The following is a 26,379-nucleotide window of genomic DNA, read 5'->3' as shown; positions in this document are numbered from 1 at the left end:
CCGACCAATGACGAGTTTCACACTTCCATCAGATCACTGGGCTCCAGTCCGAACTATTTGTCACTCACTTTTTCCCGCTGAATAGCTTCGACTCTCTCTGCACTTACGCCGAAGGCGTGCCGGCGGTGGCGGCGTTCGCCGCCGGCTGCACGGTGAAGCTCCGGGCCGTGTGTCGGTCTATGGAGGTGCGTGGCGCGGCGAGGAGGCCGCAGTGGCTGCGGCGGCACGATGAGGAGGCCACGGAGGACCTGCGTGGTGGCGGCTCCAAGGACACATAGCAGCATGGCGGCATGGAGGTGCTGCGCTGCGGTTGAGACCGCAGAGGTGCAGGGCAATAAGCCGTGGCGGCGAGCCGGGCGCGACCGGTGCGTGTTATGGGTGCGCACTGGACGCGTCGGGACCGCGGGCGCGCGTACGAGCGTGCGGTTGGCGTTGGGAGGAGGCGTATGTCGCCGTTGTGCTCGAGTCCGTGCTCGAGTTCGGCTACATCCTTCCGACGTTTGTCACTGGCGGCTGCCATGGCGGACGCGGAGGCGGCGCGCGGTGAGCGTCTGGTGTGGTCGGGCTCGTCGAACGCGTCGGGTGCGCGCGGGACGTGCGGGATGCACTGGTGCGGTCGGGCGCGTCGGGTGCGCGCGGGACATGCGGGGCGCAGAGGGACGTCAGGCGTGTGTCGCCGGCGGAGAAGGAACTCGGCGTATGCCGCCGGGGTCGTGATGGAGCACGGTGCGACCGGCGTCAGTGCGCCAGGTCGGGTCCGTGGCGGTACGACCGGCGTCGATGCGTCGGATCGGGTCCACGGGCTGAGTCATGGCCGTGACGACGACAATGACAGGAGCTGCAACAATTCCGGCGACGGCAAATCAAGATTAGGGGGAGACTGTTAGACATAATCTTGACATGCATAAATTTGTTAGCCGGGCCATGCCTGATTGTTGGTTAGTAGCTTGGTCAAGTCGTGTGTGGCTGTTAGAGAGTTTCCAGTAGAAGATAAGGTCAGTGATTAGTGCGTCCAGGTTGTTACGTGAGGTGAGTACATGGTGGTTGTTGCCGTGCATGTAGCTAGCTCAGTGCGTGTGTGTGCGTGGAGTTAGTGGCCGGTGGGGTGGGAGGGTCCTGTGTGTGTGCCCATGTATAAATACCCCATGTACTGAACAACCGGAGGCGCCGGGTATGAGCCGAGTGTAGCCATGTAGTCACTGTAAGGAAGAAAAGGATTAGGGCTTTCGTGCGTCCATGGCGGCGTTCGTGCACCGGCCGGAAAATCTTGTGTCCACGGTTCTTCTTCTTTCACCTCCGTTCGAGTAAGAGGAGAGATAGCTAAAATGCTGCGGTTTCAACAGGAGATTGATCTCAGTTAGGGAATGGAGGTTTGAAAGGGATGGACAAATAGGACCGACGAGATTACAAAAACTCAAGCTACGAAATCGGAGTTTCGGAAGATATTTAGCAAGAGCACGGCACCAACCTCTGCTGCCAGACATATACACTCTATTCCCCTCAAAAAAAAAAAAGACATATACACTCTATTAAGGTAGAGCTCTCTCAGACTGCTGAGGTTGGTCACTAGGATCTGGAAGTTGCGTTGATCCAGCCAGAGGCTATTAGTAGTGAGTTTGGTGCTGATATTGTTGGAATTGATCTCACGTTGTAATAGACCAAGATAAAAAGAAGGGGAGTCCAATCCTACGTTGGTGCTTTGATCGGGGGCACCCAAACCTAACGTTTTGGTTTCGGTCCCCGGTCCATCAGTTCCCATATAAAAGGAAGAGGTCACGTGCCTGTTCAGATAAGAAAAGAAAAACACAAACGGGTTAAACTCCTGAGTGCTAACAACCGATCCTAAAAAAGAGGGAGCTGATGGGCTGGAAGGCTGACTACCACCGCCGGCCACCGCAAAGTCAGTGCCGGTGGCCATCTCCTACAGCGGCGCTCCTGATGCACGTCCACACCATCTACGTGTTGCTTTTCTCACGGCCATATCTTCATTGCCGGAGACCCCAAGGTGCAGCCATGGGCTGCACAAGGGGCTGCATCGAGCAGCCATGGGATTTCGCCAATCAATGTAAGTTTGTACGCTTCCGCATAATACTGATGTTCTAGTTCAAGATTAAGTCCTAAAACTGATTAGCCTAATGCCAATTATTCTAACAATGGTATCATGAGCTGGTTAATCTCGGTTAGAACTCTAATCATGTTTCTAGTGATGTTTCTTTTCTGTTAACATCATGTTTAAATCCTGATGTTCTCCGTTCCAGATAATCACCAACTTAAGGTTTCATTAAACTTTATTAGGTTAGTGAGCCTTGTTTATGGGTAATTATTTTCAGTCAAGGTATTACTGATGCGGGTTAGTGCTAATTACCTGTTTAAGCAATCAGAAGGAGGGGAATTGCAAATTCTAAAAAATCCCCAATTTTTGAAACCCTAGAACTTGGAATTCCCCAAATCAACGCCGAAAAATGTTGTAATCGACAAAAAGAAGAGTATTTGAGGCACACCTGATGACACCGCGCCTATGCTCCTTCGGGATCCCTCCACCGGCGACGCCGCCGTCTCGGGACGACGTGCGGAAAGTCTCAGCCGCCGCTGAGGTGCTAATGGACGCGCGCGTGCAGTGGGTTCCTCACCCCGTACGTCGCCGTCGTTGTCGCCGCCAAAAGTTTGCACCGGCAGCCGCCGGCGAGATGCCTCACGCGTAGCTAGGACTACCGTCCTCCCGGTCTCGCCATGAGCTCAACACGGCGAGCGCCGTTCGGCGGAGGAGCGCGCGGCCTTGAGCGAGGCACGCTGCTCCGACGAACGGGACTGCCGCACCACCATGGCCGGCGTGCCTCGGGTCGCCGCCGCGGTTGTCGCCTCTCCTGCACGAGCCGTGAAAATCGGGGGAGAGGAAAGGAAATGCTTCTAGGGTTTGACCAGGTGTTGTTTTGCTCCGCCCCGGGAGGATCGTAGCCGTCGGCTTGATCCAACGGCTGAGGCCGACGCGCAGCTCCGAACGGGCCTTGGGGAACTTAAAAGGCCGCTTCTGCAGCTGGGTTGCGGCCCAGCGTGTCTTATCCTGGCAGGAAACGTTTTTTTTTAAATGTTATTGTCTTTGAGCTGGGCCGAATGAATCAAGGGTAGCCGTGGGCTGTATTGGGCCAACACATTTATGTTCTGCGCGTATTTTCTTTTATTCAATGATATTCTATAATTAAGATTATTCTAAGAAAGTGTTTTGCACTGTTATAGATAGAAAAATGTCAGAAAAATTAAGTTCTAAATTGTGTTTTAATTTTCTTAGTACAATGGAACCAACGAGAAGTTTTGCTTAGAAAATTAAAGCACAGTTAATGTTTATGTAATTTTCATGGCAAGCCCTAAATGATGATGAAGATTTATTAATAAAAATCCATGGATGATTATAGGTCAAATTATGCTCTTTAGGCATTTTGTGCAGTTTTAGTGCATTCATTAAGTTTCAAATAATCTTTTTGCACTGATGAGTTTTAAAGTGCCTATAATTATGTTTAAATCTTCTGAATAAAATGGAACCAGCGGGAAATTTTATTTTGTAAAGTTTTAATATGACGTGAATCTTGATGTCATTTAAAGGCACCTTTTATGGTCATCACTTTTCAAGTATTATTTCAATGAAGAAATCTTAATGTTAAAATATTGAGCATTTTTTCAGTCACTCATTTAAGTTTCTAAACATTAATATTCTATTTGGAAACTTTATTTGAGTGTGATGTTTGTGGTGATGCCATCCTAATGACATTTCTTAATGATGTGTTCATTTCGAATGGGCCGAGGCCACCTCAAGGAGAATATGATGGTCACATGGTTCAATTTTCCGCATCATAATAATATTGTGGCAAAACTGAAGTTTTTATTTGGTGCATTTCATGTCATTTTATTATGATATGCATTATTGAAATATGCATAAAGACTCAAAAATAATGTCCATGGGGTTATGATCAATCCCCTAAAGAAAGGAATTTTGTTTAGGGGATTCGTTTTCCAAAGTACTTGTTGCTGCCAAATATTGTTATTTTGTGAATCCTTATGAAAATTTGTATCCAAAGTTATTACCTGGAAAATGTTATGATATCCAGACGATAATATTAATGTCTTTTTGGACTGACTGTAACTTTGGAGTCTACTCTCTCGCAATAACATTTATATTTATATGTTAATTCCAATGTCACCTTCATTGTATGTCGTTCAGAATTTTAATGATAATTTTGACACTTATTTTTAATGTTATTTTCAATGTTCATTAAGTGTCAAAAATTTAAGTTCAAGATGACTACAACAGGTTATGAATCCTTGTGTCCTATGACATAATGGATTACACTTTAATGTTGCTTTATGTTAATGATGGTTAATAATTTAGTTAATATTCTTGCTGGTCTTTATGTGATTTTATGTTTCTCTAATCAAAATGGAACCAACGAGAAGTTTTGATTAGAGATTTAGTGAGCCAAATTTGTAATGGCGATTGATGATATTCTGGCCAACGTTGATTATTTTTATGTGTCATTTATGAATGAATAAGTTTTTTTCCCATTATTTGCCCAATGATAATACAGATTAGAATAAATTAATCATTTTTTTATTCATCTCATTGCATGGTTAATTCATGCTTGATGTTTTGTTGTGATGTTCATAACGATGTCTTCTGTTTTCATAGCAATGAACATTAATAATGATGCCAACTTCCATTTTGGCATAGACAACCCTTATGTAAATAACTTTTCTGTGTGAAGAGTGGAGATCATTTTCTCATGTAAGGAATCTCGCAATGTTTCTCTGCCACTAAGGTTTACAGTCTTAATCATGATGTTAAGGCGGACATTGGGAGAGGTCTCAAAATGCATGTGCTATCATGCACATTACTAATGCAATGGGGTTTAAAGTGAAAACTATTGGATTTATTCCACTAGGATTCTGAGATACTTAATTCTTCATCTAATTGATGATGTTTGTTCTTGCTCCCAGTTACTGGAGAAACTTATTTCTAGTTTCTCGAACAGATGACATGATTTTCTGTGTTATTAAGTCAACCCCAATTATGTAACATTAGTTTCGCCCTAGGGTGAGACAAGTTATGTTTTTCGTCTGAATGGATCATTTGTAAAGATTATGTGTTATGTTACAATTAAAGATGTACGAGAAGTGTAAATAATGAGACCTCATCAAAATTGTGGTTTTAGACCACATTTCGAGGGGGAGAATGGAAGTCTCGTTTAATATGAGATATCACGTTTACTTCTCCTACTTAGATCAAAATATGTATGTTAATTCTCCAATTAAAGATAGAACCAACTAGAAGTCTTGGTTGGAGAATATATGAAAATGATATACTAATGTCAATTATCTAATTAAGATGCAACAAGTCTTATTTAGAAGAATGGATAAAAATTACTCATTTATTACGTTAATGTGTACTTAATCCCTTATGAGCATTATGAAGCACACATGAATGCTAAAGTGAAGCTTGCTAGTCTAATGACCATAATGATGTAACATGTTGATTATATATATGACCAACGTCATTTATAATCATATGTCGCACTTCACTCAAATGGCAAGCTTGTCAGTATCGCTTCGCTCATGGTTATATTTTTGACTATCATCATTTATAATCATTTGTCACAATTCACTAGGTTCTTTTCCATCTTCAGCCCAACGGTGTTGTGGTTTAGAACTTAAATGATTATTATCAAGATATTGGATATGTTTTCCATTTTTCAAATAAAGTGATCATCAGGGAACTGGAGCGTATGAACATGAATCTTAAGGATAACTCCAGTAGATCTTTGTTCATACGCATCAGGTAAGTTGAGAAGAAATGCATATTGCAATACTCAATCTTGAGACTTAACAATTTCCATGTGATTCATAATGTGTGTGAATGATCATCTTAGAGGCTTGTGTGATAATGAGCTCTAATGATGTATGAAACTCAGAGTTTCCTCAGTGAGTTGTTTTGACGCTTGTGTTATTATTATAACATACTCTTGTGTTGACTAAGTTAAGAATGTATGTATGACTTAACCGTAAGGTTTCGTCAAATAGGTGAAGTTAACACACAAGGTATGTTGCCCCAAGAAATTCAATTATGAAATAAGAAGAGCGTCGGGACACTCATATACTACCTTGAGAAGATGGAATATTTTTGGCGGGCCAAGAATTTTCTACCTTCTATTTATGACATAAAGAATCTTGGTCATGCCCTATACTTTGTTTGTGTCAAGTTTCGCCAAGATGTAGGTCCAAAAGGGGTATAAGTTTTATCATGACGACATACATCGATAGAGTATGAAAGAAAATATTATGTGGTAGTACTCTTATGCACCTGCTACTAAAGTCAAGGGCAATAAAGATGGACATTTTAGTGTCCAAGGAACCATTTATGAACTGATCAGATAATGTCGGTTCCTTATGCTTCAGTTGTCAGAAGCAATATGTGTATTCAAGTATGGACATGCCCTTGTTTTGTGATCGGGATAATTGGCAAATATACAAGTAAGTCCAGAAATGGACCACTGGAAAAGCCGAGAAATGTCTTGCAGATATGCAAGAGAATAAAGTTTACATGCTCACTAATAAGAAGTCTAATAACTACGATATCCGAGGATATTCAAACATTGTTTCTGCGAGATGTGTGGATCTTAAAGTTTCCACGCTATGTTACATCCTCACTCTCGCACATGGAGCTATATCGTGGAAAAGCTCTATAATGACACTGATGGCATTAGAAATAATGCACTTACTTATGTGGCATGCCAAGAGGCTATTGGGCAGGTTGTATGTCAAGAAGTTTTATTCCCGAGTTAAGAGTGGTAGACAACATCTCTAAGCCACTTACTGCGATTATGAGCACGCAGTTCTCTATGCGAGTAACAACAAGTCAATTGTTATTGCCAAAACCATTGACATAATGTCTCCGTTGTGAAAGATAGAGTCCAGGATCAAACCTATGGTGTTTGATTTATAAAGTTTTGCAGTACCGCTTACTAAAGGCTTACCACCCATTTTATGATGACATCTTGCCGGCATGGGTTCATAAAGCCTTTTGATCCTGGAAATTAGGACCATCATATAAACAAACTCCCATAAAGTATTATGTTTCCATCTCGAGATAGAATGATGTACTATGGGTACTGAGGTTCAGTGATATCTCATTGGTCATTGTAACACATTACTTTGGTATGTTATTTCTATTAAGAATGGGCTTATGATGTTTGTTAACCTTACGATCAAGGGGGAGAATGTTGAAATTGATCTCAGGTTGTAATAGACCGAGATAAAAAGAAGGGGAGTCCAATCCCACGTTGGTGCTTTGATCGGGGGCACCCAAACCCAACGTTTTGGTTTCGGTCCCCGGTCCATCAGTTTCCATATAAAAGGAAGAGGTCACGTGTATGTTCAGATAAGAAAAGAAAAACACAAACGGGTTAAACTCCTGAGTGCTAACAACCGATCCTAAAAAGAGGGAGCTGATGGGCTGGAAGACAGACTACCACCGCCGGCCACCGCAAGGTCAGTGCCGGTGGCCATCTCCTACAGCGGCGCTCCTGATGCACGTCCACACCATCTACGTGCTGCTTTTCTCACGGCCATATCTTCATTGCCGGAGACCCCAAGGTGCAGCCATGGGCTGCACAAGGGGCTGCATCGAGCAGCCATGGGATTTCGCCAATCAATGTAAGTTTGTACGCTTCCGCATAATGCTGATGTTCTAGTCCGAGATTAAGTCCTAAAATTGATTAGCCTAAAGCCAATTATTCTAACAGATATAATACCATAAACAGATTCTCTGTAAGTGGCATCATAATGAGTAGAAAGATCCAAAGAGATAAGGTTGGCAAGTCTGCCGATGCCGATAGGAATCTGGGCACAAGCCCGAGCTAGAGAGGTTGAGGTGGGTGAGCAAGGAGAGGCTCTCAAACCCAGTTGCCGGGAGGCTGTAGGCGCCAAAACTATTCATGCTAAGGTCGAGTAACTGGAGCGAAGTGAGCTTGAAGATTGCAGGGTCAAGACCTGGACTATACAAGCCACGCCCACCGAGTTCCAAAGCAGTGACATGGCCAGAGGAGTTGCTGCAGCCAACACCTTCCCAAAGACAACAGTCGGTGCCATCCTGCCATGATTCAAGGGGACTGGGGTAACGGAAGAATGAGAAGGTTTTTTTCAGTTGGAGGAGACTAACAGCCTGGTCAGGAAGGCATCGGAGAGTGAGGTTATCGTCACCATGGGCGCCGGAGCTGGCTACTGCGGGAAGCACTGCAAGAAAGAGTAGTAACACCCAATCAATCGAAGCCATTGGCCTAGGTTCCTTTCTCTTTCAGATAACAGGCAGGAGCTTTGCCAGGTTATACGGAGAGAGAGAGAGAGAGAGAGAGAGAGAGAGAGAGAGAGAGAGAGAGAGAGAGAGAGAGAGAGAGAGAGAGAGAGAGAGAGAGAGAGAGAAGCAAAGCAAAGCAAAATAGAAATAAGAGGTGCAGGATAGTGTAGTGACGGATTTGTCTAATGTCATACTTTTTTTTTAGGTCATACTAATTCAAAGTTTTATGCTGGCATTCTCTCAGGCAGTCCAAAAAATGCAGTTTCCAGCAAGGAAAGCTACGGTCCACTATACATGCTATTGTTGCGTGGACGGATTTATGACTCGGAGTGGACAGAGACAATATATGTGTGGAGGAGGATGGAACTTGCTTCGCTGTCAAAGTGGCACTACACCATGACTTTGTGAGTAGAAACTAGTAGTAGCATCTAGTGTTGCAGGTTGATTGCAGCACCAGCACGTTTCTGCGAGTAGAAATATTATTGACTTATATACACACAGCAAGAGAGGAAAGCTCCATCGAGAAAGAAAAACGTATCCTTGATTGACAGCACAGAACGGAAAGCTCCAACAAGCATGACTCAGCACGGTCGTTGTACGCGTGCGGTGTCCCGTGGACCACGGACTTTGCAGGATCACAATTTCTGGGTGTTGACGGAACACTTAGTATCTGTTCAGTGGGTTGGCCTTGTTTTCAGCTAGCACGAAGCCAGCCGCTATATTCTTTAGATGCATACAATCAGGTGACATCACACTAGCGAGAGAGCATATAACACTAGTAACACTGCTATTTATCCTTGAACCGAGCTACCACATCAAACAGACAAAACAAGGTGGAATTGGATAAAAATAATAATTTGGCGGATCAGGTGAGGTGTTGGGATTGAACATCTCGAACGAAGAAGCCATCTCGAACTCAAGGGTGGACACGGTCCGGTCTCTCACAGAGCTGCTGTCTGCAACGGCGGCCGGCGGACCATCACAGAGGTAGTAACTCATTGAAACCATCACCTTCAGGTTGTTCGAGTTAATAATATAAGGTGATTAAAGCAACTCCAACGCGCCGATTCAAACGGACGGCGATTTTGCCCGCTTTTTATCCGTTTGGGTCGGTCCGGTGGACACCCATATCCGCTTCCGCGTTTGGGTCGACACATGTGCCCAACGCTGACCCGACCCATTTTGATGGCGCGTGAAAAAAATTTAAATAAACATTAATTAAACATTAAAGCCGGTCACGAAGCCCGGCGAGAGTTCACGCGTCCACATTTACATTAATTAACATTAAAAAAAGTAAACTACGAGGCGACGCGATGCCCTAGGCGTCCTTGTCGTCGACGTCGGGGCCAGTGAGGTCGATGAGCGTCGGCACAGAGCCGACCCAGGGAACACCGAGTTCCAGACGACGGCAGTGTCAGCCGCGGACTATGCGGCCGCGGGCTGTGCCGCAGCGGACTGGGCCTGGTGCGCCTCTCCTCCTCGGCCTCGCGTTGCACCTCCTCGGCGTTGCGCTTGAGCTGCTCGAGGTACTCGCCATTGCGGCGCTCCTCGGCCAGCCGTCACTGGCGCCATTCCTCGAGGTACGCCGCCTCCTGCACCTCCGTCACCCGGTACCAGATCGGCGGGGCTCACCCACTCGCGCACTACTTCGGTCCAGGAGTAGCATTTGACGGGGATCAGCTCTGGCTCGGCCGTAAGTGGGGAGTGGGGGCCACCGACGGCATGACACACTCGCCGGCCACGGACAGCGCCATGGCCTCCGTCATGGCCGCCTGGTACGCCATCTCCTCCTCCTCCTCGTACGCCGCCCTGCGTTGCTCGTCCTCCTCGCTCTCCCGAAGGACCCGCCTCCTGGTCCTCGTCGTGAACGACGATATGGCGGCAGCGGCGAGCTACGAGCGACTTCTCGGACGCCGCGCCGCCTGGCCTCCTCATGCTCGAAGGCGAACCAACACGCCCAATAGAGCGAGTCGGCGTCATACGCGGAGTCGCTGCACTGCTCCGGCATCAGCATCGCCTGCCGGCGCCGCACCTCCTTCGCATGCGCCTTTGCCGATCGCGCCGCCGGCACTGGGATCCTCTCCGGATCCAAATGCCAGTCGTGCGGTAGGGTGACGTCGGGGTAGGGGAGAGGGACGCGGTGCTGCCAGTGCCACTCCGCCTGATGCAATGTCACGTGCACGCACTGCCTCGGCCAGTGAGAAGGCGCCAGCGAAGGCGGGAGAGAGGAGTGGCGGGGGAGGGGGAGGGGGCTTGCCCTTCGCTTTGCCGTTGCCGGGGAATAACCCCATCGTGCGGTGGCTAGGGTTGCCGCCGACGGGGGAGCAGAGGGTGGCGAGATGGGGCGGGGGCTTTTTGAAAGCGGATGAGAAAGCCCCCCCCCCCCCCCCCCCCCCCCCCCCGCACTCTCGGCTTAAAGAAGGCCGACCGCCATCATTGACGTGTGTGGGCCTGAGGTCATAAATTAAACTGACCAAACTGACTGCGGGTAGTTGAACGGCCACAAGATGAGGACGCGGCGGACATCGAGAAGGCGCTGACGCATTTCGGCCACAAATTTGGGCCGCGAATGCGTCGGCGCGGAAGCGAAGCAGACGTGATTTGAATTTGGGTCAGGGCGTTGGGTCGTCACTTTTGTCCGTGCCGATTCAAACCGACGCAGGCGGATGATTTGGGTCGTTGCGTTGGAGTTGCTCTTATATCTGGGAGCTGTACTGCTAGTATTTTTTTAGTGTGAATGTGTGATGCACATACATAATGTTGTGGCGCTTGTTCTGTTTCGGTTTGTGGGATGTGATGTAGCTGTGCAAGTAAACGGTACTTAGGTTTGAAAAAATGTCAAGAAATGTTTCTTAACAATGTCACTCTGGTTTCTGTTATTCAGAGATGTTCCATTCTTTTTAGGGCTTTCAGAGAAGTTCGCAGGCAGGCAGGTTTAGACTTCACGAATTGTCGGCTCTCGCCACACTTTGGCAGATTTCACACTTCACACACTGCCCGCTCCGGGCCCCCCGAAACGAAGGGGCCCCTCCCAGACACGTACATGCACTACTCTTAACTATTACTCCCTCCGTTTTCAAATAATTGTCTTTCCAGCCATCTTAAATGAACTACAATATACGGATGTATGTAGACATATTTTAAAGTGTAGAATCACTCATTTTGCTCCGTATGTAGTTACTTGTTGAAATCTCTAGAAAGATAATTATTTAAAAACGGACGGAGTAGTATACATGTACGTGCAAATGCACGCATTGACTTCCCTCATCCGATTGGTGCATTGCACAACAGCCAGCTCAAAACTCCGTCCCAAATGCCTCTGCGATGGCGCAATTACGCGCGCTACCGATGCTTATGGACCAGCTGTCAAAGGCGGCTGAGACAGCCAGCTACGTGCACGGATGGACGACAACAGCAACAAGCATGTCGATTTTTCCAGCATTGACATTTGTGAATGGTTCTAGAGAACAACAGTAGCTTGGCTAGTACTAACTATCTATCGATGGTTCCGTAGAACAACAGTAGCTTCGCTGGTACTGTAGCTAGAACTGTAGCAGCGAATCCGAGCATTTCCAACCATTGGATGGACCCTATCAATAGTTCAGGTTGCTTCCTGGTCATGAGATTCAAAATTTCAAAACGGGTACACTATATGGTATATATAATCTTAATTCTGAAGGCCCATGCGTATTGAAAAACCAGAGCGAGGCCCAGGCTCATGTTGAGCAGCCCTCAAGAAAAAAGAGTCCGCTTCATATACATAACCGGCGGCACGCTGCTTTCCTCTCGTACCTGGCGGTGAGGGCCGGTCCTGAGATTTCAGGGGCCCGGGGCGAGTCTACAACTTTGGGGCCCTTAGTACAAACATCATGATAAATCAGTATCAATGTGTGTACGAGATGCTACCAATAACGTCATTGTCATTAACGAATTAACTATGTTCTTAGGGCCTCTTACATTTTTGTCGCTGATGTTGATGCCAATATTTTCCTCTGGTTCAAATTCATAAATTTCCTTAGTTGGTTTCTTTTCCTCCACAACAAGTATCCCCAACTCATTATTTTATTTTCCTTTTTTCCTATCTACTCCCTCCATAAACAAATATAAGATGTTCTAACTCTTTTCTTATTAGGAAGTATATAGACACATTTTAATGCATTTGTTCACTCATTTCAATTTGTATGTAGTCTATATTGAAATATGTAAAACGTCTTATATTTATTTACGGAGGGGTACTAGATAACATACATTGTAAACGACTGTAATATACTCCATAACACACAGTCTTAGGGAAAAAAATGCATCGAAGGTTGAACGATGCATGCTATGCATCATGTAAACTACGTAAATTAGCAATATACGTATATTAAATAGGGATTGATTGTATGGCATACCTTGAATCATACAGATCGGTGTTGCCATGTAGGCGAACACTTTTCCTGCAAAAAAAGAAAATGTAGGCGAACGCTTGTCGAGTGCTCGGCGGCTCGGCGCGGCAATGGCGCCGTGTGGACTTGAATCTGGCGGGACAGTATGATGTGCATGTGTGTTCAGAGCCTATGGACAGACTGGCGGAGTTCATCGGCATATTGCCGCAATGAGGGCCATGGAGTTAGATCGTCCAGCGCCTGCCCGACGGCAACTCACAATCGGGGCCCTGAACTACAGGTCGCAGGAAAGAACCAGAGACGCACGATTCAAAGAAAGAAACTGCTGATTAAGGAAAGAAAGAAACCGCTGATTGCCTGTGTGGGTTAGCTGCTTTTGCGTGGCTGGGTTACATACTCCCTCCTTCCCAAAATATAAGGCGCGATTGACTTTTTACGGTCTTTAATGCACAACTTTGACCACTAATATATATCCAAGTATATGGATTGAACATGTATAAATGACATCGCTGTATTTGTCTTGCAAAGCAATTTTATTTCATATGTATGTATAATAATTTTATAGACATATAATACATAAAAAATATAGTCAAAGTTGTGCAACGAAGACCATAAAAGTCAAACCGTGCCTTATATTTTGGAAAGGACGGAGTACCTTTTTTAGGCGAGGACACATGGGCTACCTACGTAGCACACAAAATAACTGGCGCGGGGCCCCTGGACTTGGGGGGCCCGGGGCGGCCGCCCCCCCTGCCCCCCTCAGGGCCGGCCCTGCTGGCGCTGCAACCCTGGCCGCCGCCAGAGGCCGATCTTCCAACGCCGTTCTCCGGCGCATCCCCTCCGCCGGCGACCTCAGTCTTCGGTGGTGAGGAGGTCGCCGGATCCACGCGTGTGGATCGTTTTTACTTATTCGTAGTCTAGGTTTTTAGGTTGTTTATCGTCTTTGCTTCGGCGGAGACAATGAGGACGCTGAATAAATATTCTTCGAATACTTTCCTGACGAGGCCATCGGTCCTATGGTTGGGGATGGATCTGAAAATCAGTCTGTTCAAGTAAGGATGGCGTGGCGGCGGCGGCATCCTCGTGGTGGAGCTGTGTCCTCGGGCTCCGTCGTTGCGACGATGTTTGCTCCAGCGTCGGCGTGGAGCTTGTGAGGTAGTCCAAGAGCGGAATGCAGATTGTGGTCTGCATCGACGACATCTGGAAGACGGAATGTGTGCTGGGTTCGTGGTTCGTGGATGGAAGGTATGGTTTCCTCCTTCGGCGTCTTAGTCGTGATGGGGTGCCAGATCTGGAGTTCGATGACGTGTCCGGAGTGTTTTCCCGGTCTGATTCGTTCAACATCAATGGCTTCATTTTCGGTGAGCCACCTTGGAGGTCCGCAAAGCTGCATATCAGCGATGGAGCCGCGTCGAGCTCGGGTGAGGAGGTGATCCGTCATTCTTTTCTTCGATGGCTGCTGTGGTGGTGCCGGAGGCAGGTGACGGGCGTTAGTGTCAAGCTCAGAGATGTTCTGCTATCTTTTCAGTTTTGTCATGTCAGTTCTTACGTGACTTGTACTTTGTTCTATATGATATGAATGAGACATGTATTACCATGCAAAAAAAACCTCAAGAAAAAAAAAAGAAGAGAGATGTTGGAGCCTACACACCAGGACGCATCACCTTGGTTAGAAAAAAATAACTCATGAGTCCTTGCAAAAATCACTCTCATCTTCTCATGTTATGATAAGTGGCGCACTGTATGTGCGTCACTTGTCGCAACCTGATAGTTTTTCCTTTTTTTCATACATCCGTTTACTTAAAATGTTTTATCTCTTAAACTGTGTGTCTAAATCTCAAAATATTTTCACACCGTTGGATTCCTCGCGTCGAGATGTTCAAAACTAGATCCCATGTTAATAGGTTTTGATGAACTTTTTTTTCATTAAAAAACCGAATTAAAAAACCAAATCAGAAGAACAGGTTTTTTTCCTTTTCTGAAAGAGGCAAATCCGTGCCTCTCGCGAAATCACAACCGTGCCTCTTGTGGAATCACAACCGTGCCTCTCGCGGAAGCAAATCCATGCCTCTCGCAGAATGAAAAAACAAAAAACATGTTTTTCCGTTTTCAAGAAGGCACGGCCGTGCCTCTCGCCACAGCACAACCATGCCTCTCGCGGAAGAAAAAAACTGAGAACCTGTTTTTTTCGTTTCCGAGAGGCATATGCCTCTCGCAAAAGCAAAACCGTGCCTCTCACGGAAGCAAAACCTTACCTTTGACGGAAGAAAAAAAATAGAAAACGGAAGCAAAACCTTACCTTCCGAGAGGCATGATCGCGAAAGCAAAACCGTGCCTCTCTCGAAAGCAAAACCGCGCCTCTCATGGAAGAAAAAACAACAGAAAACACGTTTTTTCCGTTTTCGAGAGGCACAGTCGTGCCTCTCGCAAAACCGTGCCTCTCACGGAAGAATAAAAAAAGAAAACGTGTTTTTTGGGCGGGCAAAAAGAAAACCGTCAAGAAGCCACAAACGCATGCGGAAAAATAAAATAACAAAATTTGGATGAAGCGCTCAGAGCGGGACATGTGGCGGGCGGCTAAGAGCGCGCCAGGTGGTACTGATCGTTGTGGGACTCCCAAAAAAGTGCTTGTCAACTAGTTGCTCTCTTAATTCAATTTCTACTGGAGTCCAAGACGTCAGGGAATCCCTATTTGCCACTCGTTACAACAAGTTGTCAGGGCGACGGACGGAGAGATGAGAGATCGACGATCGTTTGGGATGGGCCGCCGCATTAAAAGTTTGATCGATTTATGATTTTGAAAACCTTTTAGGTCGAAAACACTAATTAAGGAGTACGTCTTTCAAAGATCACTCTCATCTTCCTAGGTTACCACAAGTGGCGTATATCATGTGCGTCATTTGTCGAAACCTGTGTGTTTTTCCTTTTTTCATAGATTCGTTTAGTTAAAATGTTTTATCTCTTAAACCTTGCATTCAAATCTCGAATTGTTTTCACCGTTGGATTTCTCGCGTTGAGATCTTCAAAACTAGATCGCATGTTGATTTGTTTTGACGAATTTTTTCACGAAAGAAACCAGACAAAAAATCAAACCAAGAGCACGTATTTTTTCTTTTCCGAAAGCCGTTGCGAAACCAAATCCGTGCCTCTCACGGAATCAAAACCTTGCCTCTTGTGGAAGAAAAAAAGTGTTATTTTTTTCTGTTTCTGAGAGACACGGCCACGAGAGGCACATCGCGAAATCAAAACCGTGTCTCGCATCACTCCCACCAACCCCTTGGCAAACCCTATATTACACTTGTGTGCGTCTTATAGACAACCTTTCGCTCAACCGCTACCAATCAAATTGGTACTTTTCCAAGACAACTTCACGCATTAACTCGTTCAAATTAAATCTAAGAAAATATCTATTGAATCCAAACTTAAATTTTAAGAAAATATTTAACTAATCCAAACTTTTCTTGCATTCCACTACACAAATCTTACCAAAGCATCAACTATAATCAAAGTTGGCCGGCCCATTTGACGCATGTGCCTGTGATTATTTTTGTTTGTTTTTATGTTTCGGTTTTTGGTTTCTTTTTTAAATTTCATTTTTCTGTGACCAATAGGTTGGTTTCTGCTTGGTCGCGTCGCCACCACTCCGGTTAAACTTGCCTCACTGATTTTGCCATCCCGCAAATTTATTTAAACTGGTCTTTAGCCCACTGATATATTTAATCCGGTTTTTATATGCCAAATTTAGTAATGTCATTATGAAAAGGGATCAATCACGGTAATCCCTAATCAATAATTAAAGACCAAATCTATGAAAAAAAATCAATGTTTGATAAGACAAAGGCACATTTATGGAAAGGAATCAATGTGAAATGCATTATGAATACATTCTTAAATTCCTTGATAAATAGTGTTTAACACTTGAAATTTTATTATGGTTGTCCGTATATCCATTCACATATCACTAGCATTTTTCGTTGAGAGAAAAAAATGAAGGAATAGAAGGAAAGTGATTTACCGGGAAAAAAGAAGTGGCCAAGGCAGCCTAGTGTGCAAGAAGATTTTGAATATGTATGCGAGATTCAATTAATGTTGAATTACTAAAATATATAAGCCCTGATTGCAACACACAAGCCATTAACTAGCATCAGCGATAGGTTACTTGAAGTGTAAGTATTACGTTTCGGTAGAACGGCTTAGCTGAATATATCATTGGCATGAGATTATGTGCGATGTCCACTTGTCCCATCAAAAAATATTTGGAAACATGTAGGGCTCCTAATTACATTATGCGACAGATGTGGATGGGGATCTGGATGGGGGTTGGGGTTGTTCTGCTCGGTTGTGGTTGTCTGAGCAAAATAATTTTCCTAATTTAGAAAATGTGTTAAATTGCATTTCATTAGAGATAGATTTGTAGCCAATTGCAGGAATGAGCAATTCATTTTTTTTCTTCATCAAGTCATACAATTTTTTTGTTAGGATAGAATGCTAAATGTGTTGCTTGGTTGGTTCAAGAGTTAATAACAAACACAGTGGCATATCAGTTGCATGCCCAAGAATGGACATCATATTTTTTTGGATGTACACGACATTTGACTGTGTTGTGTAATGGTTCGTTCATTAGTGTATGTAGTAGCGTTGAGTTGAATGGAAAACATAAAATAAAAATAAAAACCTAAATAAAAAGAATTGAATGGTAACACAAAAAGAAAACGGAAACACAAAATGAAGCACGACCCCTCCAAAACCCTAAACCCCAGCGCTTGGCAGCGCCTGACACGTGGCGGCCTTTAGTCCACCGGGACTAATGGTCCTCCTGCCTAAGCACTCTACAGCGGCCACGTGAAGCCCCTTTAATTCCGGTTCGTAAACTAAAAAGGGGGGCCGTTAGTCCCGGTTGCCCAACCAGAACTGAAAGCCCTTACGAACAGGATTAATATCCCGTTTTGTATTAATGGAAGACGAACTTAATCATTTGTTTGATTGTCAAAAACTCAAGATAGTGCTCGATCTAACTTTCATTTATTTAAGCATATCACGCCCGCTCTCACTCACGCGCACACCCGCGTACATTTAACGCGTCATTAACAAATCCAAATTAGCCTCAGTGGCAGGCCTCATCAGTCATCATGTCCACCGGAGGGAGCACTACTGATTACAAAAGTTAAGCGCCGCGTTGCTCCGGTCAGACAGAGTGAAAAAAGCGCTCGTGTCTTTTGAGTCACTGGCGCACTGACTAGTGCACCACTAACTATCAAAACAAAAACAAAACAATTTTTTTTACCAAAAATAAGCGTTTTTCGTCATTCAGAAAAAAATTGTGCGCCAACACGTAGGCGAACAAACGCGGAGAGTATACTTGACGCAAATTAGAGCATCCATCAGTGTGAAACGGCAGAAATTTAGCATCTTGGCTTAATAATACTCCCTCCATTCCTAAATACAGTACAGTATATGTCTTTTTAGATATTCCAATATGGATTGCAAAGGGAGCAAATAGATGAATCTACACTCTAAACTATGTCTATGTACATCCGTATGTAGTCCATATTAAAATCTCTAGAAAAACTATTTAGAAACGGAAGGAGTAACTAAGATAAGACTTTTGGGAAAGAGAGTCTTTAGCTATGCAAGTGGGTCGATTACGTGTTTTATTAGAGCGACTTGACAGAAAACTAATTTTTTTAATAATGGTTGGCCGATGCAATCAAGCAAGTAAGCTAGCTAGCGCTATAAGGCTGAGGGTAGCATCATTCAGCCTACGCCGCTTTCACATCCTTACACACAAGAAACTAACCGAGTGAACATCTGAGTTAGCACCACGCTGAACCATGGAGGCGGCTCTGGTGAGTGCGGCGACGGGTGCCTTGAAGCCTGTCCTCCGGAAGCTGGCCACCCTTTTGGGTGACAAGTACAAGCATTTCAAAGGCGTGCGTGGCGAAATCAAATCGCTCAGCAGCGAACTCGCTGCCATGGAGGCGTTTCTTCTCAAGATGTCAGAGGAGGAAGATCCTGACGTTCAGGATAAGGTATGGATGAATGAGGTCCGGGAGCTCTCCTATGACATGGAGGACTCCATCGATGACTTCATGCAAAGTGTGGGCAGCGAAGATTCAAAGCCAGATGGTTTCTTGGAAAAGATGAAGAGCTCGTTGGGGAAGATGAAGGCTCGTCACCGGATCGGCAATGAGATCCAAGATTTGAAGAAACAGATCGTAGAGGTGGCGGAGAGGAATGAAAGGTACAAGGCCCGTGACGGAAAGGTACAAGGCTCTAGGAATGAAAGGTACCAGGCCAAGAATTCAACCATTGATCCTAGAGCTCTTGTTATCTTTCAGCATGCCTCCGAGCTTGTCGGAATTGATAAACCCAAGGCTGAGGTAATTAAACTGTTGACTAACGGTGGGTCAACACAAGAGCAACCGAAGCTGGTCTCTATCGTAGGATCCGGTGGGATGGGCAAAACAACTCTTGCATATCAAGTGTATAAAGACCTCAAAGGAGAGTTCAAATGTCGGGCCTTCTTATCCGTGTCGAGAAATCCGGACATGATGAATATTATGAGAACTATTTTTAGTGAAGTTAGTGGGAAAGATTATGCTAACACTGAATCAGGGAGTATACAACAACTCATTAGCAAGATCGCCGATTTCTTGGAAGACAAAAGGTACAATTTCTATTTTGACTTCTCATCCTCAAGTATGTAGTTAATAAAGTTATTGAGATATTTCACATCAAAAACATCTTGTATTTTTGAATAATAAAATTTACCTCCGTATGGTTCTATGTCCATTCTATTTATCGTTTGGTACAAAAAGTAATGATCTAATGTTTGTACTCAAGTGCATGTTGATCCCAAGTAAATAAAAATGGAGAGAGGACCCAAAACTACAAATCTTACCAGCCCCGTCCGTGATTTATGTCCTTTTGTTCACCTATGGTATTAAAAGATAGTTAAGGCATAACTACTCCCATCATCGAGCATATTACATAGCTTTAGAGTAACTAAATAATAGGGGGCTTATAGTCGGGGAATGCATGGACCTCTCGGATGCCACACACCCCTATATGAACATAGCATTAAAAATACCAGGAAATTTTAGAAAATCTATTTTTTTTGGGAATCAAACCCATGTGTCCATTGTACACGCGTGTTCAGTTTCGTGGGAAATGGGTGCCCGTGATATCCGTAATGTAAAAAATACGGTTCGACATACGATCCATCTAAATAGTTTCTTCTGTACATAGGAATTTTTTGAATTTTTTACCAACAATACCACAACCACCCATTCCCCACGAAAATGAACATGGGTGTACAATGGGCACCAAGGTTTAATATCTCATTTTCACAATTTTTTAAATTTTATGGTATCTTTTTAATATTATATTCATGAAGGGTGTGCAGCACCTGAGAGCCACAAACCCTCGTCCGCTTATACATGGGTGTACACGACACTATTGTCTATATCTAGGAAAGTGGACTCTCCTGCAAGAGTCTACCTCTACAAGTGCTTCAAGGCGAATAAATATATAACACCCAATCTCATCACATAGGACGGTTGGCTCTATTATTATCGAGCCTACCTCACCCTAAAAGTTTATTGAATCATGTGCTACATGTGGCTATAAATCTACTGGCTATTTCTCTTATTTCTCCTCCAACACGACACAAATATGATGTTGCGCCTTCTATAGGATGTTCACATGATTTATTATACTCACTTTGGTGTCACAAAAGTTTTATGGCCATTCTATTTTTCATCAGGTAGTACAAGAAGCAATGGTAAATAATTTGTAGTCAAGTTCATGTTGTTGCCAAGTAAATAAAAATGAGAGAGAACCAAAAACCACATATCTTACAAACGTTCGCCCATGATTTATGTCCTTTTTGTTTATCTTTGCTTTCATAGCATCTTTAAGACATAGCTACTCCTATCATTGAGAGACTTAGAGCAACTATAACAGGGGGCTTATAGTCCGCTTACATGATACTATTGCCTATATGGACGAGAGTGGACCCTCTCGCAAGTGCCTACCTCTACATGTGTTCTAAGGCAAATATAACACTAATAAATATCATCATATGTATTATGAGAAATGATAATAATAGAGCCAATTTCTGGCTATATTTTATTAGCATGTCATCTGTGGGTCTAATAACCCACATATATAATAGTTAGCTATAAACACACACTACCCCATAAATATCTAGCCTACCACACTCCAAAAGTCTCTTGGATCCCGTGCTGCAACTGGCTATAAATTTACAATTTATATCATTACCACACTGATATCAACCATGTATCTGTGTGCAGGTATTTTGTTGTTCTTGACGATATATGGGACGTAGATACATGGCATGTTCTTAAGCTTGCACTTCCTGTGACTAGTTCTGGCAGTATCATAATCACCACTACTCGTATAAATGATGTAGCCGAATCATGCCGTTCAACACCATTCAATGGAGATATTTATTGCATAAGGCCTCTTGATATGGTGCACTCTAGGCAGTTATTTTACGCAAGATTATTCAACTCCAAAGAAAAGTGCCCATCGTACCTTAAAAAGGTTTCCGAACATATTTTGAAAAAATGTGCTGGGTTGCCTTTGGCAATCATTGCTATATCTGGTTTGTTGGCTAATACTGAAAGGACAGAGGGTCCATGGAAACAAGTTGAAGATTCGATTGGTCGAGCACTTGAAAGAAATCCCAGTGTTGAAGGAATGATGAAGATATTGTCACTTAGTTACTTTGAACTGCCTGCTCATCTGAAATCTTGTCTCTTATGTTTGAGTGTATTCCCTGAAGACTCTATTATTAAGAAGAACATTGTGATACGTAGGTGGATTGCTGAAAGGTTAATTCATACAGAAGCCGGATATAGCACAACATATGAATTTGGAGAAAGGTGTTTTAATGAGCTCATCAACAGGAGTTTGATCCAACCAGCGAAGATGGACATATTTGATAGGGTCAATAGTTGCCGACTTCATGACACAATTCTTGATTTCATCATATCCAAAACTATAGAAGAAAACTTTGTTACTTTGGTAGGTGTTCCTAGTTTAACTGTTGGAACACAAAGCAAAGTTCGTCGGATCTCCCTGCAAGCCGGCAAGCAACAAGAACTGATAGTGCCAAGAGGCTTTGTGTTGTCTCATGTCCGATCACTTGATGTGTTCGGGACATCGGTGAAAATCCCTTCAATGGATAAGTTCATGCATTTGCGTTTTCTTGACTTTAGAGGATGCAAACAGCTGGAGAACCACCATATTGAAAATATAGGGATGTTGTTTTTGCTGAGGTACCTGAGCCTCCATGGAGCGAAGAAAGTAAATAAGCTCCCAGAACAAATCGGACATCTATGGTGCTTAGAGGTATTGGACTTAAGAGACACCTCTGTTTATGAGTTACCAGCATCTATTGCTAATCTCAAGAGATTGGTGCACCTATTTATCACGAACATTGTTACACTTCCTTATGGAATTTCTAAGTTGCAAGCACTGGAAAAATTGAAGTATGTCGGCGTGTGTAGGCAGTCATTCCTACAAGAACTTGTGCAGCTGCAGAGTCTGAAGGTATTGCAACTTGATTTTAAAGAACCTGTTTCTACTGACCAATTGAACACTGAAAGAAAGAAAGCTATTATTGGTGCTTCCCTTAAAAAACTAGGGAACCTTCTGTCTCTAACTGTTTGCTATGGCCCTGAATTAGTAGAGAAATCTCTGTGCCCTATGCCACTTAGCCTCCAGAAGCTTATACTTTGGTCTTCGATTATTCCCCATGTTCCAAAGTGGATGGGCTCCCTTATCAACCTCCAGGAATTACGCCTTGAATTGGCCGGAGCTGAGCAGGAAGATTTCTATATCCTTGGAGGCTTACCTGTTCTGCGTTATCTGGTTCTGGAAATTGATGATCGTGAAATTAGAAATAGTACTCCTTTAATAATAATCTGTGGTGAAGTTGGATTCCCATACTTGAGGAAATTTCGTTATTATAGTCCGTTTGCTGGGATGAATCTGACGTTTGCGGATGGAGCCATGCCTAAGGTAGATGAACTCTTAATAGAATTTAACGCAGCAAAAACTCGGAATTGGGGTGGATCTTTTTTGATCAGTAGTACTAGTGGTTTTGATCTCGGAATAAAAAAGCTCCCCTGCCTCGTCAAAATCAGATGTGTACTACGCGGATACGATATTAGCAGAGTTGAGGCTGCAAAGGCTGCCATTCGGGAAGAAGCCAACGCACATCCCAACCGCCCTAGTTTATCGTTCGGCTGATAATGCGTTGCCGGAATCGAGGTACTAACTTTTCCTCCCATGAAAGAGCATGTACATTAATCCACAAGATGTATGTATCTCTCTCATTGCCTCACATGATCATTCTTCGTCTGTCTTTTTCAGCAATTAGACTGCAACTCCAAAGGTTCATAATCACTGGATTTCTGAGATCGAAACATTCATCATTCTCTGAGAGGAAACTGTCGATGGTGAAGAAGCGGGAGGAGAGCCAGAAGAGCAAAGCCAACAGCAGGTGGCCCAAACTCAACTCAACTTTGCATAAATGAATCCTCTTCTATGCATGGTTGTTTGGCCAATCTTCTGGTTTCAGGACGTTAACTGAACATAATTGGAAAGATGTGCTTCAGGGCCGAGCAGAAGAAGTCGTCGAAGCTGTCGTGTCATGGGAGGACACCAAGCAGAAGGCCGCCCCTCACGTGAAGCTCTGAACACAAGACAAGAGGCCTCGACTCTGAATCAATCTGGAACTTGCCTAGTTGCCTTCCTGGCGGATCCTTTAGTTGCAAAGTGCAGATTCAGAGGATCACGTCAGATTCAGAGGATGACGTCAGCATGGTGACAAAATCATGGTAAAACATGGAAATTGTGCACACAGACATGAAAATAAGCATATATAACTTGTCACCATACTAATTTACTCTATGTACTGTTCTTCGTCAGAACTGCAGGAGGAACTTGAGAAAAAGGCAGAGTAGGCGAAGAAGACGCGGCGGAACCAGGTCGTGACGATTCAGAATAAGGGGCAGAGGAGCGGAGAGTTGCCGCCGTGGAGATGATCAGGTGCCGGGAGTCGACCACGGCCAGGCACAGGGCCAAACTCCAAAGGGACCACGCCCACCGCCACAGGAAAAATGCTCTGCTGCTTCGAATTCGGCTGAGCAACCAACGCACGCATAGATTACGACCTGATGTTGTCAACTATAGTAGCTCGCGCGCAGAAGATGTGATCTGCAATGTCCGAAAGAGAAACCAGATGTGCACTTGCTTTACTATTCGTTTTGAACATCGATCATAAGCGTCGATCGTGGATGCATTATATCCAGGAGGGAGATTTCTAATTTTTTTTTAACTCTGCTTATACATTGTTTAGAGTAATTATTACCCCTTTAAACATGTTGAGTATAAGATTATTAGAAAGTATAGGATAGACTAGGATTTGGTCCTGCTTTGTCTTGTACTCCAAGTTGATCTTTGTACTTCTATATATATGCCCATGAGGCTCAAGCAATAAAACAAACTATTCCATCAATCCTTTCTCTCCCTTCAACATGGTATCTATCGCAAGTCGATCCTAAACCCTAGCCACCGCCGCTTCCGCACCTGCGCGCCGCCCCGGGACGGTCGGCCTCCATGACCGCCGCCGAGGGCCGCGCCACCCGTACCTAGGGTTCGTCCGCTGGTCGTGTTGACTGGCTGCCCTAAAGAGTCTTTTCCCCGAGCCTTTGCTCCGAGCTTTTCTCTCTCCCGCCGGTCACCTTGATCACGCGGTTTCTTTTTGGTTTTCCGATCTATTCTTGATCGGTTTGCGTCGCCCACCGCCGCCGTCGACCCCGAGCGCCTCTACTCCGACCCCGGCGCGACCAACCGGCCTCTCCTCCGACCCAACGGCCACGCGCGCCGAGGCGGCCCTTTGCTGCCGCCGTTCGCGCGCTGGTCAGCCCGTCGATCTACGCTGGCCATCACCGCCCTGCTCCGACCGGGACTCCTGCATCACCCGACCCGGCGGCCTCGTGCCATGCGGCAGCCAATCATAGCCGCCCTGCCGCCCGCCGTCGCCGGCTTCATCTCGGACACCGCCGCCACCCCGTCTCCACCAAGCGGCGTCCTCGACCTTGCGCGCGATCGGATTGATCACCCGCCTGCCGCCGCGATCCGCCTCATCTACGCCGTGCGATCGACCTGGCCCGTCGGTTGCGCGCGCCTCCGCAGGTCCCGTGAAGATCGTCCCCGAGTTCAGCGTGTCCCTCCACCAATCGAGCAACGGGCTGCCGCTGCGTCGCCCCGTCGGGCCGCAGCGCCGCCGCCCCGTGGTTGTATCCACTCGTGCGTCGCCACTTCGTCGCTCCTTTGGGCCGTTGTGCCATGATACGTGGTCCCCGCCGCCGCCCTGAGGCCGTCCCCGCAGTTGCACCGACTCGCGAACCGCCGTTGCGTCGCCCCTTCGGTTCGCAGCATCGCGGCCCGCGGTCCCCGTCGTCGCCCCGACCCTCCTGCCGCCGTTGCGTCGCCCCTTCGGGCTGTAGCGCCGCGGCCTGCGATCCACTCTGCCGTCACCATGCGTCGACCTCCCGTGGAATGCGCCGCGCCGTCTCCCTTGACACGGGAACGCCACCGTCCGCGCCGGTCTTCGTCAAGCTGTCAGGGTTCTTCACCTATTTCGAGCATCGCCGCCGCACTTTTAACCTAGCCGCCGCCGCCGCCGCCCGTCCACCTCCTTCATCTTCATCCAGCACCAGCCCGTCGCCAGCGTCGCCGTCATCTACCCCGACCACTTCGTCTACTCCGACAACCGCGGGCGACATCGGCCTCGCGCCGATTGGCGCCGCAACCGTCGTCGAGTTCTTCTCTGCTGGCCCCTCCGACTTCTTCGACATGGCATACGGCTCGTGCAAGTCTCTCGTCTACGCATGCCCGGTGCTGGCAACACCGATGCGTGCCTTCGTCCACGATGTGTCCCCAGGCCTGGCAAGCCTGGTGCGGCGCTTCGTCAACTTCGTCTTCGTCCGTCTACGCATGCCCGGTACTAGCAACACCGGTGCGTGCCTTCGTCTACGATGTGTCCCTGGGCTTGGCAAACCCGGCGCGACGCATCGTCAACAACATCTCCTCTCCGGTGCACCACAACTTCGACACCACTGCGCCCATGCTAACTCGGCGCCCCCTTGCGCCCGCGGCTCCACGGCGACTTCCTTGACACCGGCCACCCCGACTCGACATCGACCATGGCATTCTTCGCACGGCTACCTCGACCACTACTCCACCACACACGCTCTCGGCTACATCGACAAACGGCACAAAGGGCTACCGCCTGCTTGAGCAACCTCGTCGGTTTCCACTCGAGTCACGATTTCTGCGATGCATCGATCGTTACGACTGTGGGGGGTGTCCGTCGGCTTGCCTTCGGATTCTTCTCTAGTCTCACCGTCTACGTCGCTACCGTTGTGACTGCGGGGGATGTTGAGTATAAGATTATTAGGAAGTATAGGATAGACTAGGATTTGGTCCTGCCTTGTCATGTACTCCAAGTTGGTCTTTGTACTCCTATATATAAGCCCACGAGGCTCAAGCAATAAAACAAACTATTCCATCAATCCTTTCTCTCCCTTCAACAAAACAGTTTTCATCCGGATT

The 26,379-nt window shown here is 45.8% G+C and overlaps 1 protein-coding gene across 2 annotated transcripts; it reads left to right on the top strand.

Moving 5' to 3' along the window:
• Positions 1-18,509: 18,509 nt before the first annotated feature.
• LOC123135154 (disease resistance protein RGA5) lies at positions 18,510-24,168 on the top strand. 2 transcript variants are annotated; one of them, XM_044554250.1, is made up of 5 exons: positions 18,510-19,393; positions 21,042-23,028; positions 23,131-23,260; positions 23,365-23,597; positions 23,689-24,168. In XM_044554250.1, exons 1-2 carry the CDS (start codon positions 18,558-18,560, stop codon positions 23,005-23,007), a joined length of 2,802 nt encoding a protein of 933 aa, XP_044410185.1. In that variant the 5' UTR covers positions 18,510-18,557; the 3' UTR covers positions 23,008-23,028; positions 23,131-23,260; positions 23,365-23,597; positions 23,689-24,168. The 2 variants fall into 2 exon arrangements, with proteins under 2 accessions (XP_044410185.1, XP_044410184.1); XM_044554249.1 differs by having other exon boundaries at positions 23,376-23,597; positions 23,689-24,164.
• The last annotated feature ends 2,211 nt before the right edge of the window (positions 24,169-26,379 follow it).

Source organism: Triticum aestivum, chromosome 6B (assembly GCF_018294505.1).
Source record: "Triticum aestivum cultivar Chinese Spring chromosome 6B, IWGSC CS RefSeq v2.1, whole genome shotgun sequence".
NCBI lineage: Eukaryota > Viridiplantae > Streptophyta > Magnoliopsida > Poales > Poaceae > Triticum > Triticum aestivum.
This window is presented reverse-complemented; position numbering and strand designations above follow the sequence as displayed.

What these genes read in the sequence shown, in the direction of transcription:
- LOC123135154 (XM_044554250.1), top strand. Translation starts at nt 18,558, where the DNA reads ATGGAGGCGGCTCTGGTGAGTGCGGCGACGGGTGCCTTGAAGCCTGTC. An exon ending in GATTTCTTGGAAGACAAAAG is followed by an intron (nt 19,394 to 21,041) that starts GTACAATTTCTA and finishes ATCTGTGTGCAG; the next exon opens with GTATTTTGTTGTTCTTGACG.